The sequence below is a fragment of the Psittacula echo genome (assembly GCF_963264785.1).
Source record: "Psittacula echo genome assembly, chromosome: 22".
NCBI lineage: Eukaryota > Metazoa > Chordata > Aves > Psittaciformes > Psittacidae > Psittacula > Psittacula echo.
The window spans coordinates 645,757-659,270 of record NC_137758.1 but is presented as its reverse complement, the minus strand read 5'-3'; the positions used below and the strand labels follow the sequence as shown (position 1 = coordinate 659,270).

General features: G+C 56.1%; 1 protein-coding gene across 3 annotated transcripts in view; it reads left to right on the top strand.

The window, feature by feature from the left end:
* The window catches only part of PPFIA4 (PTPRF interacting protein alpha 4), a gene marked incomplete at both ends in the record, with an annotated part of 29,771 nt that extends 16,257 nt beyond the window's left edge, over positions 1-13,514 (top strand). For 2 of the 3 annotated variants that reach the window (XM_080632752.1, XM_080632753.1), the window contains 18 exons: positions 125-216; positions 2,296-2,437; positions 2,647-2,852; positions 3,208-3,448; positions 3,661-3,696; positions 4,286-4,419; positions 4,587-4,750; positions 5,330-5,423; positions 5,648-5,729; positions 6,365-6,565; positions 7,380-7,442; positions 8,787-8,813; positions 9,752-9,927; positions 10,416-10,513; positions 11,157-11,332; positions 11,540-11,608; positions 12,437-12,614; positions 13,456-13,514. In XM_080632752.1, coding sequence (XP_080488878.1) covers positions 125-216; positions 2,296-2,437; positions 2,647-2,852; positions 3,208-3,448; positions 3,661-3,696; positions 4,286-4,419; positions 4,587-4,750; positions 5,330-5,423; positions 5,648-5,729; positions 6,365-6,565; positions 7,380-7,442; positions 8,787-8,813; positions 9,752-9,927; positions 10,416-10,513; positions 11,157-11,332; positions 11,540-11,608; positions 12,437-12,614; positions 13,456-13,514 — 2,238 coding nt within the window. The remainder of the gene's footprint in view (positions 1-124; positions 217-2,295; positions 2,438-2,646; positions 2,853-3,207; positions 3,449-3,660; positions 3,697-4,285; positions 4,420-4,586; positions 4,751-5,329; positions 5,424-5,647; positions 5,730-6,364; positions 6,566-7,379; positions 7,443-8,786; positions 8,814-9,751; positions 9,928-10,415; positions 10,514-11,156; positions 11,333-11,539; positions 11,609-12,436; positions 12,615-13,455) is intronic. The other variant, XM_080632754.1, reaches the window with a different exon arrangement.

Sequence of the window (13,514 nt, the reverse complement as noted above, 5' to 3'; positions counted from 1 at the left end):
TAAACCTGGGATGGGGTTTTTAAAGGAAATAGAAACCTGGGAATAGCTAAGGATGTGGACTGCCCCAAACCTGGCTGCTCCTCAGAGCAAAACCAACCCCTGTCTCTTGTCTCACCCCAAACAGCGGCGGTTGTCTGATGAGATCGACAAACTGAGGCTGGAGGTTGATCAGCTCAAGACCAGAAGTGGGACGTTCGTGGAGAGCGTGCACACAAGGTAAGGGCAGAACCCCACCAGCCTGTGCTTTCACCCTGCACCCATGGCTTTGGCCCCATACTGCTGATGGCATCAAGCACTTCTGGTTTCACCAAGCTGCAGGGTGGTTCATGCAGCAGGGTCAGCTCCGGCTCTGCTGTCCCCACCACGGGACAGAGACTGTTGAGAATAGCCCAGCCCAACTGAACAGTCCAAAAGTTGCTCTTTTAAGGGCAAAACCCCACTGGGCATCGTTTCTTTTTCTGCACAATGGACTTAGGGCTTAATTCTCTATGAAGGCTGGGTGTTCACCAAACACCTTTCCCCTTGTGGTGTGCTGGGGATGGGCTGGTGGAGAAGGAGAATCTCTTCTGAGGTGTTGCAGGCAAAGAAGAATGAACCCCCCCATTTTTACCCCTTCTTTCCACAATGGTTCCCCCCTACCCTTTCACTTAAAGTCATCTGGGAGAATGGGAGCAGCCCAGAGCACCAGGAAGAGAGGTGAGTGCCTCAGGCCTCAGCCCCCAGCACTGACCAGGGTACCCAGCACTGCAGGGGGGTAAAGCGGGAGGGTAGAATAGGAAGGTGACAGCACAACACACTCCCCAGTGTGCTGCTGCGGCTGCCTGGGACACAGCATCCTCTCCTGAGCATCGCATCTGTTGTGGAGAGAAGAAAGATGGAGAATGAGGGAGAGTTCGTGAGGCTGAAGGGCAGCCAGAGGAGCGTGCGGAGCATGTGTGGGACCTCTTTGTATGGGGCTGTAAGAACAAGATGGACATTTGTGTTTAGCTTTGTTTCTGGGAGGAAATAGCAGCAGACAGCTTGAGTTACAGAGGGCAGAGTAATCCCCCTGCTGAAATGTCAGCTTTTGTCTGAGGCGCCTTTATCTGGTTTTAGCTCAGCAGCAGCTTGTCAGTGGCTCCGCAGCTTAAATCCCCTTGAAACTCGGGCTGTGCCTTCGTGTGCAGACACCAAGCTGACGCCAAGTAGAGCTGCTCCTGTCAGTGCCTTTGTCTGGCCTTGGTAGGATGCTGGGGCAGGGAGGCACTGCAAACCAGAGCCATCGTGCTGGTAACCACTGATCTGCCTTGGGCAACTGCTGTTGTCATCCTACATCGAAACCCCCTCGTGCTTCCCATAGCAATGCCCATAGGGAATGATGACCCTGTGCTCTGGGAAGGCGCTGGGCTCAGCTGTGGGGTTGGGTGTTCAGGGTGAGGAGGAGCAAGCAGGCAACACGGAGGTATGCATCAGGTACCACAGGTGGCAAAAAGTGGCCTCATATCCCATAGCTGCTGTGCTGCTCTCCCTGGCATGGCGACCTGCTCCCAAGCACCAGCCTGAGCATGGAGGAGGATGAAGAAGTGCCAGCCAGTTTCTGCTGGAAGATCCCAAATGATGCCCATGTCCCCGCACTTGGAAGATCTGTTTCAAATGGGATTTTATTCAACATCTTTGACATGAAAACGTTAAAGAAAACATAAAAAGGAGGAGAGAAGCTCCCTGGATGGCCCCAGTTCTGTAGCGCGGGGATGGAGAAGGCAGGCACAAGACGTGCTGTACATGTGAGGTGTAAGCTGTTCTCGAGAGGGCAGGACAGGAGGGGACTGCTCAGCCCACGGCTTCACAGCAGCCCCGCTGCACAGGGTGGTTTTCTCCAGGGCTGGCTGGAGGCCCTGGTGGGTACCACAGAGAGGGAGGAGGTAGCAGCAGGGTAGGGCTCAGGGCTGAGCTTCCTATAGTCTGTGAGCACATCTCCAGGGCGAGCATGGGGGGAATGGGGCGCCTTTTTCTGGAGCCTTGGGTTTGCATCATTTATAGAATCCCAGCCTGGTTTGTGTTGGAAGAGACCTTAAACCTCATCTACCTCCAACCCCCTGCCACGGGCAGGGACACCTTCCACTAGAGCAGCTTGCTCCAAGCCCCATCCAACCTGGCAAGAGATGCAGAACAGGCAGGCATCGCTAGGGTGGACATGCCAGGGTGGCCTCCTCCTCCTCCTCTGTCCTCAGCAAGCCTGGGCTGCAAGGGGAGCAGCCTGGGAATGAGGGCATCCCTGCATGGAGCAGTGTCTCCAACAGGGCTCTTTGTCTGCAGGTCCCATATGGGCAGCGCCACGGACCTGCGCTTCCCACTGAGTGCCGTGGTCCATGGTCCCGCTGAGCCCTTTGGGACAGCCCCAGGTCTGCCTCGGGCACAGAAGGGCCGATTCGCCGCCCGGCGAGAGGAGCCAGCCAAGGTAACCCATCTTCATGGGGTCACATTGGGCTGGGGGTCTCCTCCGGCCTTGCATGCCAGTCTCCTGCCCTGGGGACGTGGGGATAACACGGTAGGCAGGGTTTTTCCCATTGGGGTTGCATTGAGTTGTAACTGGTGTGTGGAGCTCTCCAGTTTGGCTTTCGGAGACATGGAGTGCCATGGAGGACCAGTGGATCTTGTTCTCTCCAGGACTGGGAGCAGGCCCAGGCGGGCAATGTCCTGGCCACAGGGCCTCACGCCTTCGACAGCGACCCGGAGATCTCTGATGTGGATGAGGATGACCGTGAGACACTTTTCAGCTCCATGGATGTGCTCTCCCCTGGTGGGCACTCGGATGCCCAGACGTTGGCCATGATGCTCCAGGAGCAGCTGGATGCCATCAACGAGGAGATAAGGTAGTGACCATGGGCAAAACCCACCACTGCCTTGCTCTGAAGTGGCTCCGGAGGGGGGGGCATCAAACTTCCAGGTGGGGGGAGGAGGCTCTGATGCCCTAAAATTGAGGTCTGGGTCCAGCTTCAGCCGGGGAAATGGCTCCAGGACATTCAGCTACATCCTGCACATGGTTTATGTGGATCCTGATGGGTCGGTATAAGGGTCCTGATCCTACTCTTCCTGGAGCTCAGGGGCTTGAGTCACAGCGCCCAGGGTGCATCTCCCCTGGGTAGGGGGCTGCGGTGGCTGGGAGGTGTGAGGTGATGCCCCAGCAAGGTGAGGAGCCAAGAGCCCTGAACCCTGCTGCTCCCCCAGGATGATCCAAGAGGAGAAGGAATCCACCGAGCTCCGCGCGGAGGAGCTGGAGACGCGCGTTACGAGCGGCAGCATGGAGGGGCTCAACCTCACCCAGCTCTGCAAGAGGGCTTCCATCCCCACCTCGCTGACAGCCCTGTCCCTGGCCAGCTCATCCCCCCCGCTCAGCGGCCGCTCTACCCCCAAGCTGACCTCCCGCAGCGCCGCTCAGGACCTCGACCGCATGGGGATCATGACGTTGGTGAGGAGGAGAAGTGGGGTGGACGTGGGGCTTGGACAGGGCGTGCGGGTGGCTGCTGGCGTGGGAGCGGTGCCCCGGCACCCGCACGGCTCTGGGGTGGGCTCTGGGATGGGGGTGCCTGGCCCTGGGACTGCAATGTGGGGGGGGGCGGGGGGGTGTCTCCATTAACTGCCCCCTTTCTGTGTCTCTCTCGCTTTCCCCCTTGCAATCAGCCCAGCGACTTGAGGAAGCACCGGAGGAAACTGCTAGTGAGTGGCTCCCATCCCGTTGGTTTTTGTCCAAGCCCCTTTTCCAGCCTGCTCCTGGCTTTGTCCACACCAGGTCAGGGTGCAGCAGGCGCGGGATGGAGCTGGGGACCCCAGGGATTCAGCAGGAGGATCTTGGGGATCCCATAAGGTGCTTGGAGATGTGCTGGCTGGCAGCCTGGGGGGTCTGGCAGGACATGGGGAGGTGCAGAAAAGCCACTGGGTCCTCAAACATTGTGTGTCCCCTCCGGCAACTGGGTGTCTTTGGGACATTCCCATCTGTGCTCCTCAGAGCCCTCTGCTGAGGGCCAGCAGCTTCTGTCCTCACACACTGACCTGGACCATGGGGCTGCATCCCCTCTCCTTCCTATTCCCAGGATCTTGGCCATACGGCCACATCCTCCCCATCTGTTTGGGCATCTCAAGCCATTGCCACAGCTCTAGTTGAGGCCAATCCTGGAGCGTGGCAAAGCCTCAGGGCTCTGGTGGCTCTTTTGGCCATGCCTCCAAGGAGCAAGAGAGAGGCAGGCAGCAGGGCAAGGATGGAGTTGGGCTTTGGCCACCCAGCCTCATCGCTTCTCTGCCTGTTCAGTCTCCTGCAGCTCGGGATGAAAGCCGAGAGGATAAAACCACCATCAAATGCGAGACGTCCCCCCCCTCCTCACCCAGAACACTGCGGCTGGAGAAGCTGGGCCACCCTGCGCTCAGCCAGGAGGATGGGAAGAGGTACGTGGAGCGTCTTTGGGTCTCTCAGCAGTGCTTGCTCTGTTGGTTTGAGGATTTATGTGGGGCAAGCATGGGACTGTGGGGAGGGCTGGGGTTTGCCATGGACTTGTGCTCTGCTCGGGAATAACCTGAAGGCTTTGCTGTTCCTCTCCCTCCTCCATCCCCAGCTCACTGGAGGAGCAGGCCAGCAACCCCAGCAGCAACAGCAGCCAGGACTCCTTGCACAAGGGCTCCAAGAGGAAGGGGATCAAATCCTCCATCGGGCGCTTGTTTGGGAAAAAGGAGAAGGGTCGTTTGATCCAGCTGAGCAGAGAAGGGGCCACGGGGCAGGGTCCGTGAGCAGCCCCATTCCTGCGCGTGCCGGGCTCCTGGCCCTCTCTGGCATCGGGGTGCTGTTGGGGTGACCAGTGGAGGAGCAGGGACCCCCGCTGCTGCTCTGAGGATATTGGGACCACTGGCTCTGGGCAGTTGGATCCTGGAGTTTCTGCCTTTTGGCCATTTCTGGCCTGAGCATGATGTCACTCATGATGCTCTGCAAGAACTGCAGTGAGGATAGTGACCCCCCCATCACTGTGTCTTATCTTTAATGTCCCCAAATCTGCTTTCCTCCCCATAGGACCTTCTTGATTTTGCAGAGCCCATTGGTAGGAGCTGCTTTTCCACTCCTAAATCCTTCACGGCTATGATGTTGAGCATTTTGAAATGGGAGGGATGGCAGGCTGGGATGCCCTGGGGCTATCCGGGGATGCAGGGGGGCTGTGAGGGTGGGTTGGAAATGGAGACTGTCACCCCCTGTGCATCCCCAACACCCTGGGATGGGGGCTGTGACGTTGCCCACACTAGCCCTGGGGATGTCATGCTCACCCAGGGGATGTCACATTGACCCGAGGGTGTCTTGCTTGGCCAACAGTGTTGCTGACTGACGTGGAGGTGGGCATACAGGACCCTCTGGGGCTTGGCAAGTTGGGTGCTCAGGCTGAGAAGGATCGTCGCCTGCGGAAGAAGTGAGTGAACCTCCTTCCCTGCCCCAGCAAGGGAACATCCTGCCCAATGGCCATGAATAGGGATTGTTGGAAAGACTTCTCATCTTCACCCTCTCTTGAGCCCTGTTAGCTCCTTTAGTGCTGTGCTACCAGCGGATTCTTAGTGCCCATGGCCTATTCCCTTTCAAGAACTGCTTCCTGCCCTACAAGTGCCCAGTGAATCACTCTGCTTCTGTTCCCTGCAGGCATGAACTCCTGGAAGAGGCTCGGAGGAAAGGATTGCCCTTTGCTCACTGGGATGGCCCCACTGTTGTCTCCTGGCTGGAGGTAAGGCAGAGTGTGCTTGTGCATTGTCTCCAGGCACTGATGGCTTTGCAGTTGCTGCTGGTCTGTAGTGTGCTCCCCTGGCAGTGGTACAGCACCCACAGTCCCACCATGCTTGGTCCATGCACGTGGTTGGTGGTTGCAGAAGCTGGGGGTGCAGAGCAGATCCCCAGATCCCTCACATGTTCCGTTGAGTTGTGGTTTGAGTAGAGTTGTGAGCTGAAATCCTCAGTGGGTGCTGCATCCATCAGATCTAGCGATACTGGGCTGCCCACAGGCCATCTGTGCAACAGAAAAGGAACCCCATGGGGCTCTTCAGCTTTGATACTAGGTTAGATATAAGGCAGAAGCTCTTCCCTGTGAGGGTGCTGAGGCGCTGGCACAGGGTGCCCAGAGAAGCTGTGGCTGCCCCATCCCTGGCAGTGTTCAAGGCCAGGTTGGACACAGGGGCTTGGAGCAAGCTGCTCCAGTGGAAGGGGTCCCTGCTCGTGGCAGGGGTTGGAACTGGATGAGCTTTAAGGTCCCTTCCAACCCGACCCATTCCATGATTCTATGATTCAAACAGGAGGGCCTCGATGCTAGCAGGGGGGGTCAGGGGAGGTGACCCAGGCAGTCACTGGCTGTGCCCCGTTTTGCAGCTCTGGGTGGGGATGCCGGCCTGGTACGTCGCCGCTTGCCGAGCCAACGTGAAGAGCGGAGCCATCATGTCAGCCCTGTCCGACACCGAGATCCAGCGGGAGATCGGCATCAGCAACGCCCTGCATCGCCTCAAGCTGCGGCTGGCCATCCAGGAGATGGTCTCGCTCACGAGCCCCTCGGCACCACCCACCTCCCGCACGGTAAGTGCTGGTCCATTGGCCATGGAGGGTGTGGTGCTCCCTCATGGACCAGTCCAACCACCAGACACTGGGCCTTAAGCACAGAGATCGTTGATGGCCATCGAGTGTGAAGCACTTTCCTGTCCTGAGGCACCAGCAAATGCTCTCGTCCTCCCTCTCAGAGGTTGTCAGCAAGAGGCTGGCCCTGTTGAGCCTGCAAAGAGCAAAGCTCTGGGGCTGCCTTCCCTGGAGAGGAGAAACCCATCCAGCCATCACAGGGCTGGTTGTGCACAGCCTCAATCATTGCAACTCAAGCCTTTTCCTGGGACTGTGTGAAATCCCTGGGGCAACCCGGAGCAACTGGAGAACCCTGGATAGGACATGGACAAGATGGAGGGATCATGTCTTGTGCTGGTTCCCAAACCCCTCGAGGGCTTAATGGTGCCCCAGTAATGCCAAGAAGCATCTGTAGCAATGCAGCCAGCAAAAAGAAAGGCCCCAGGCGTGCTGCATGCCCCTCAGATGGCCATGGCTGGGATCACAGCTCATAGAGACAAGCCTGCAGGCTCTGTGAGCATAACACCGAAGTGTAAAGGCAGACAAAGGGCCTTGCTGTGCTCTCTGTGGCTGCACGGACAGCCCAGGTTCCCCATGGGCAGCGGGATGCCACCAGCCTGAGCCGCAAGGAGGCTGCGAGGTGTCCCCAGTACAGCTCCAAGCACAAGGATGGCCCAGTCCTCCATCAGCCTGCACCGGGCTTGGCTCCAGCACGGTTGGGAATGAGGGCACGGCTCTGTGGGGGTTTATCCTGACCTCTCCACTCTTTTCCCTGCAGTCCTCTGGAAATGTCTGGGTCACCCACGAGGAGATGGAGAACCTGGCAACTTCCACCAAGACGGTGAGGCTGCCCGGCCCCACTGCACGGCATATCAGTTACTGCGCCGAGCTCCGGGCATGCATTAACACACTAACCCTGGGAGGGAAGGAGATCTCTGCTGCATCTCGAGTGTCAGCTCTTGGCCAGCACCATGCAGCTGCTTAGAAACCATCTTTCAACCTTTAATAGCCAACAAGTTTTAAAACTGCCTTAAAACCCATCAGATGGGTTTGCCTTTGCCCCTGTGGGTTTCTAGAGTAGCTTGGCTGTCAGTTGTGCGTTAGAGAAGTGAAAGACAAAACCCAAGAGTGATCTCAAGACAGATGCATGAGACTGAGTCCTACACTGATCATTCTGCCCCCAGAAAAGCCACTGTCGAGTCTCTCATTGACCTTAGCACACCCAAACATTGTCTCTGGTGTCTGTCCCCGATAGCTTGGGGTCTCTCGGTGGGATGTGGCTGTGCTCCACAAACCTCTGGCTCCTTTGGAGAGACGTAGCCATGCTCCCCTCTCTGCAGCTTACAAGACCCCATATGCATGTCTCAAAGCAGGGGCAGCATTTTGGGTTTGTTGTTGTGTGGATTGGGCATTTCAGGGCAGCTTTTGTCTGCTGGTTGAGTAGCACAGACCTGCAACCAGTGGGAGTCTTCTGGGGAAGGAGAGCTCAGAGTTACAGCAGGGAAATGACACTTTCCCTTGGTTGGTTTTGTGGGGTTGAGCAACACCAGCATAGCTTGACAAGGGAGGAAATAGCTACAGAATTGGGTTGGGAAACCCCTCTGGGGGTTGGGACCCAGGAGCTGAAGCTTAGGTTTCTGTCTGCATCCATCCATCTTCGGGGACACAGGAGTTACCACTTGGTACCCATACAGGACCACAGGGATGAGCAGGGGCTGGAGCACCTATATGAAGACAGGCTGAGAACATTGGGGCTGTTCAGGCTGGAGAAGAGAAGCTGCGTGGAGACCTCAGAGCAGCTTCCAGTGTCTGAAGGGGGCCTGTAAGGATGCTGGAGAGGGACTCTTCATCAGGGACTGGAGTGATAGGACAAGGGGTGATGGGTTCAAACTGAAATGGGGGAAGTTCAGGTTAGATATAAGGCAGAAGTTCTTTACTGTGAGGGTGGTGAGGTGCTGGAATGGGTTGCCCAAAGAAGTGGTGAATGCTCCATCCCTGGCAGTGTTCAAGGCCAAGGTGTTTCCAACCCAAACCTCTCTATGATTCTATGATATTTCCCAGGAAAGATGTATGATGTCCCTGAGTGTTTGCCACTGTGCCTTCATAGCTCAGTTCATGGTGCAGAACCACCAGGTACTGACTTGACTTGTCCTTTCTATTGACATGCTGCATGTGTCACGCTTAGGACACAGAGGAAGGCAGCTGGGCACAGGTGAGGTCCCCGTGTCACCCTTCTCTGTGGCGGTACGTGGGGTGGATATGGATGGGAGGGAGAGCTGGACACCATGGGGCACCCGGGAGATGAGCTTGGGGCATCAGTATTCACCTCATCCTTGTTGGTGCCTGAACCTGCACCCTGTGGTTGCTCCTCTGAGCCATCTTCCAAGAGCAGGGTGGTCTTCCTGAAGCCACTGAGGACCAGTGTTCTGCTTCAGGCAGAGTGACTTCTTCTGGGACCTCCTTTGCAAGATACTGAGCGTGTATTAAAACCCCCACCTAAGAGTGACCAGCCGCCCTGCATGGGAGGTTTCTAGCTGCACAGACATTTGGGTTTCACCTTTTTTTCAGTCCCAAGTTCAAGATATAGATCATTTTCCTGAATGGAAAAGGTGGGAGGAAAGAGTCCTGATTTGATGCATCTCTTCTGCTTTTATCACTCTCAAATGACTTCTGGTGGATTTTATTTCATTTTCAGACCCAGAATCAGCTTGCAGTGAAAGAGTGAAAGGGAACTGATGCTTTTCTGCCCAAAATTGACCTTTGGTCTCATTTCGAAGTCCTAAAGTAGATCTTCTGGTGATTTCTGAGCTTCTTAAAACCCAGTGTGGGATGCACTGAAACCTTTGTCTTGGTTGTTTCTGGATGAAGCTGGTCATAAAGTCCAGCTATCCCTACACTCGCTTTTTGGCTACTGCTTTGTCTCCTTGGGGGACATCAGTAGGACACAGACCATGGCCAACAGGACCATTCCCTTCAGCACAAAGGAGGGTTAAGCTCCTCTGATCTGGGTTTGGTCCTCAGGACAGTGACCCCCGGGCTGCAGCACTGAATTGTCACTTGTCTCCTGGAGTCTGCAGCTCCACCAAGCCCTGGTTTCTCTAGAGAGAAAAATAGAGAGAAAATAGAGCTTCTCCATTTGCTTCCCTGCAGACACTGGCCTATGGGGACATGAACCACGAGTGGATTGGCAATGAGTGGCTGCCCAGCTTGGGTCTCCCACAGTACCGCAGCTACTTCATGGAGTGTCTCGTTGATGCGCGGATGCTGGACCACCTCACCAAGAAAGATCTCAGAGTGCACTTGAAGATGGTGGACAGCTTCCACCGGTGAGTCCTGTCCTCCGGGAGGTCCCTGCGGTCAGAGCCTGCACAGGGAGCACAGGATGGGGCAGTCTGAGGGATTCTCCCCCGTTTTGGCCAGCCCTGGTGCTGGTGGGTGGCTCTTCTAGGCTAAACCCTGACCCATGAGGCTGTGTCCATGGACCTGCCAGGTCCTCCATGCTCCTTCAGTCTGGAGCAATCCCCATGGGCTGGTTCTCCCTTCCCTCTCCAGCCACCAAGCTCGAAGTGTCCTTATTTGGGTGCAGGCAGCTAGAACATGGTGAAACTGATGGTGTTGGGAATTACCATACAAGAGAGGGACATTCCCCTTTTCCAGCTGAGATCTTCCCTTTGGGTTGTGTCTGTCCTGACTCAACCCTGAACCGAAGCATCCTTCAGGCACAGGGAGGGCAAGCAGGGAAGTGGGTCCCTCCAAGCCACCCGCCCCACGGTGCTGAGCCCTCCTGAGGGTTGGTGATCTCGTGTCCCTGCAGCACCAGCCTGCAGTACGGCATCATGTGCCTGAAGAGGCTCAACTACGACCGCAAAGAGCTCGAGAGGAGGCGAGAAGAGACCCAACACGAAATCAAAGGTCAGCAGCCACCTTGCACCATCCAGCTCTGGAAAAGGAGATGAGAAACCTCTCAGGAGATGCCCAAGCATGGTCCTTTTCCTATCCCTTATTTTAACACAGCATTTGCCTTGGGAAAAGCCTTATTTCTGAGCAACCCTGCCCCCAGTGGGGACCTCCCTGCAGTTTTGCCCAATAGATTGCTCCAAGTGCCTTTGTGCAGCTTTACACCATGGGGAGGGAAGGTGTCAAGAGAGAAAAGAGCCAGTCTGATCATCGGATCATCTCCTGCCCATTTCAGATGCTCAGGACATGGCTTGCTCAGCCTCCCCTTCCTCACTGCCTGTCCTGAGATTGCCTGCACATCTGCCTGCTGCTTGGATTACATCTCATTATTGATAATGCCCCTAATTACAGCAGCAGCCGGGGGTTCTTAGGATTAATTTTCACAGTTGGTTTCTGCCTGTTGGCTCAGCATTCAGTTCGGTAAATGGAAGTAAGCTGCTCCTGCCACTTGAGCACCTGGTACTGATGCTGGCTTGGGAAGGAGAGTCCCAGGCTCATCCCGGGGCAGTGCAAAAGAGCTCCAGGACGCCATCAGGTCCCTGCACAAGGAAGAGCATGGTCTGAGCTGGCCCTGAGACGTGCCCTTGCTCTCTCACAGACGTGTTGGTGTGGACCAACGACCAGGTCATTCACTGGATCCAGTCCATCGGGCTCCGCGAGTACGCCAACAACCTGGTGGAGAGCGGCGTGCACGGGGCGCTCCTGGCCCTCGATGAGAACTTCGACCACAACAGTCTGGCTCTCGTGCTGCAGATCCCCACGCAGAACACCCAGGTGAGAGCAGGGCCCTCGGGGCATCTCGGAGGAGGGTGCCCAGGGTGGGACACGGCTGCGGGGGGACTCCACTGATGCCACCAGCTCAACTCTGCCTTCCAAAGCAGAGCGCTTGGATGGTGCATGGGCTTCTATGCTCCCGTTCTTGGGATGGGAGTTCGGGCTGGAAACCATCAGTGGGGAATGCTCATTTGTGGTTCATTTCAGGCTCGACAAGTGCTGGAGAGGGAGTTCAACAACCTGCTCGCCTTGGGCACGGATCGGAGGCTGGATGATGTGAGTACCAAGCCTCTCCCATGTCAGGTTAATGCTGAACGCCTGTTCTTGTGCAGGAAACAGGAGAGGCAGGACCTCTGCTCATTCTCTCCTTGTGCAGGGGTGTCAAATAGCACATCATGGACTCCTTAGGGCAGTTGAATGAGCAGTATCAGTGGAATAAGCTAAAACTATTAGACAGGGCCCCAAGGAAAGTGTTGCCAGGCTGTGGAGGCAGGGGAGGAAGAGCCTTGTGCATCATTTCAAGCCTCATGCTCAGAGGGCTGAATTTTAGATAGGCTGACCTGGCTTTCCTTGCCTGCTGCTTTAATATTGCCTTTTAGAGTCACAGATGTTCTGAGTGCGACACATCTGCAGTGGCTGAAGCTGGTGGGTTAAGAGAAGCCCCATTAAAGCAGCCAGAAAATGGTTCATATTGAGTCACTAAAGGTGGGAATTCATCTAGATCTCTCCTATGTGTAGCTTCCCTCCATGAGATATGAGAGCAGAGCTATTCAGGGGTCTCTTTAGAGCATGGTCTTTAGAGCAGATGCTTCCAGATGCCATTATCTCGCCAAGGTTAGATGCGTCCCTTGGGGTCTTTACTGGGGTTCGTGTGTCGATGTCTCCAAGGCACCTTTGCAGGCAGGACCAAGAGAAAGGCCAGCTGGAAAGGCTAAAGCCCATGTCACAGCATCCCGGAGAGGTCTCCTACGTCCTTGGCCCGATTCACTCACACACCTCCGCACTGTTTGTGTCGGTGTCCATGTACGGGCACCTTCTACCTTGCTGGGTAGAAGAAGGTCTCTCAGAGGGGCAGAAGGTCCGTAACGGGCTCTTCCCCCGCAGGGCGATGACAAGACCTTCCGCCGCACCCCATCCTGGAGGAAGCGCTTCCGTCCACGGGATGTCCACAGCATCAACATGCTCAGCGGCTCCGCCGAGACGCTGCCCGCCGGCTTCCGCGTCACCAGCCTGGTGCCACTGCCCCCCCCGGCTGCCCCTGCCAAGAAGATGCCCCCGGAAGGTAGGTCCCCACCTCTCCTCCCTCACACCACAGGGTTGATATCGAGTCATTGACTCAGAACCAACCAGGGTGGAAAAGACCTTCAAGATCAAGTCCAACCGTTCCCCAGGCCACCACTAACCCATGGCGCTGAGGGCCTCATCTACACGGTGTGTGAACACTTTGGGGATGATGTGCCACCGGGAGAGGAGAGGGACAGATTGCTGCTGGTGGTGATGCTGAATCCGTATGGTCCTTGAGCTGTAGATGGTTTTATAGGAGGGTTACTTCAGTTGTTGGTCCACCATGATGAAGGAGAAGGCTGGACTGGGAATGAAATGGGGATGCCCAAGGCAGGGGATTGGAACTAGATGATCTTAAGGTCCTTTCTAACCTTAACCATTCTATGATTCTATGTGCGTCACTCATCCTGGGTTGGGCATCCAGTTCAGACCTGCTGGGGTAGCACTGGGGGCTGTCAGGACTCAGTCTTGTCCTTCCTGCCCTTTGGAAACCATCCCCAAAGGGAATGAATTAACCAGCTCAATTCAGTCCAAGCTCTGCGGAGCACCCACTTTCCCAAGGCTGATGGGCCCTGCTTTGACGTGCCTGCTGTCTGTGCTGGCTGTGTGTGTTTTAGCTGTCCTGGGCTCTGTCTTACCACCACACAACTCCTTTCTACCATGTATCTCGGTCCCTTCCAAAGACACAGGGAGGCACAAGCTCCAGCCAGGTCCAGGTGGCCAAACGTTCCTCTTCCTTTGACCCTCATCTTCATGTGGGTGCACAGATGCTGCCTGATAAAGGCTGTGGTGGGAAGCCTGGGGCTAATTGCAAGCTCTGCTCTTTGACTCCCTTCCAGTTGGTGCCTCTGGGTCGCCAAGGCTGGAGACCTCCACGGTCCGGACATATTCCTGCTGA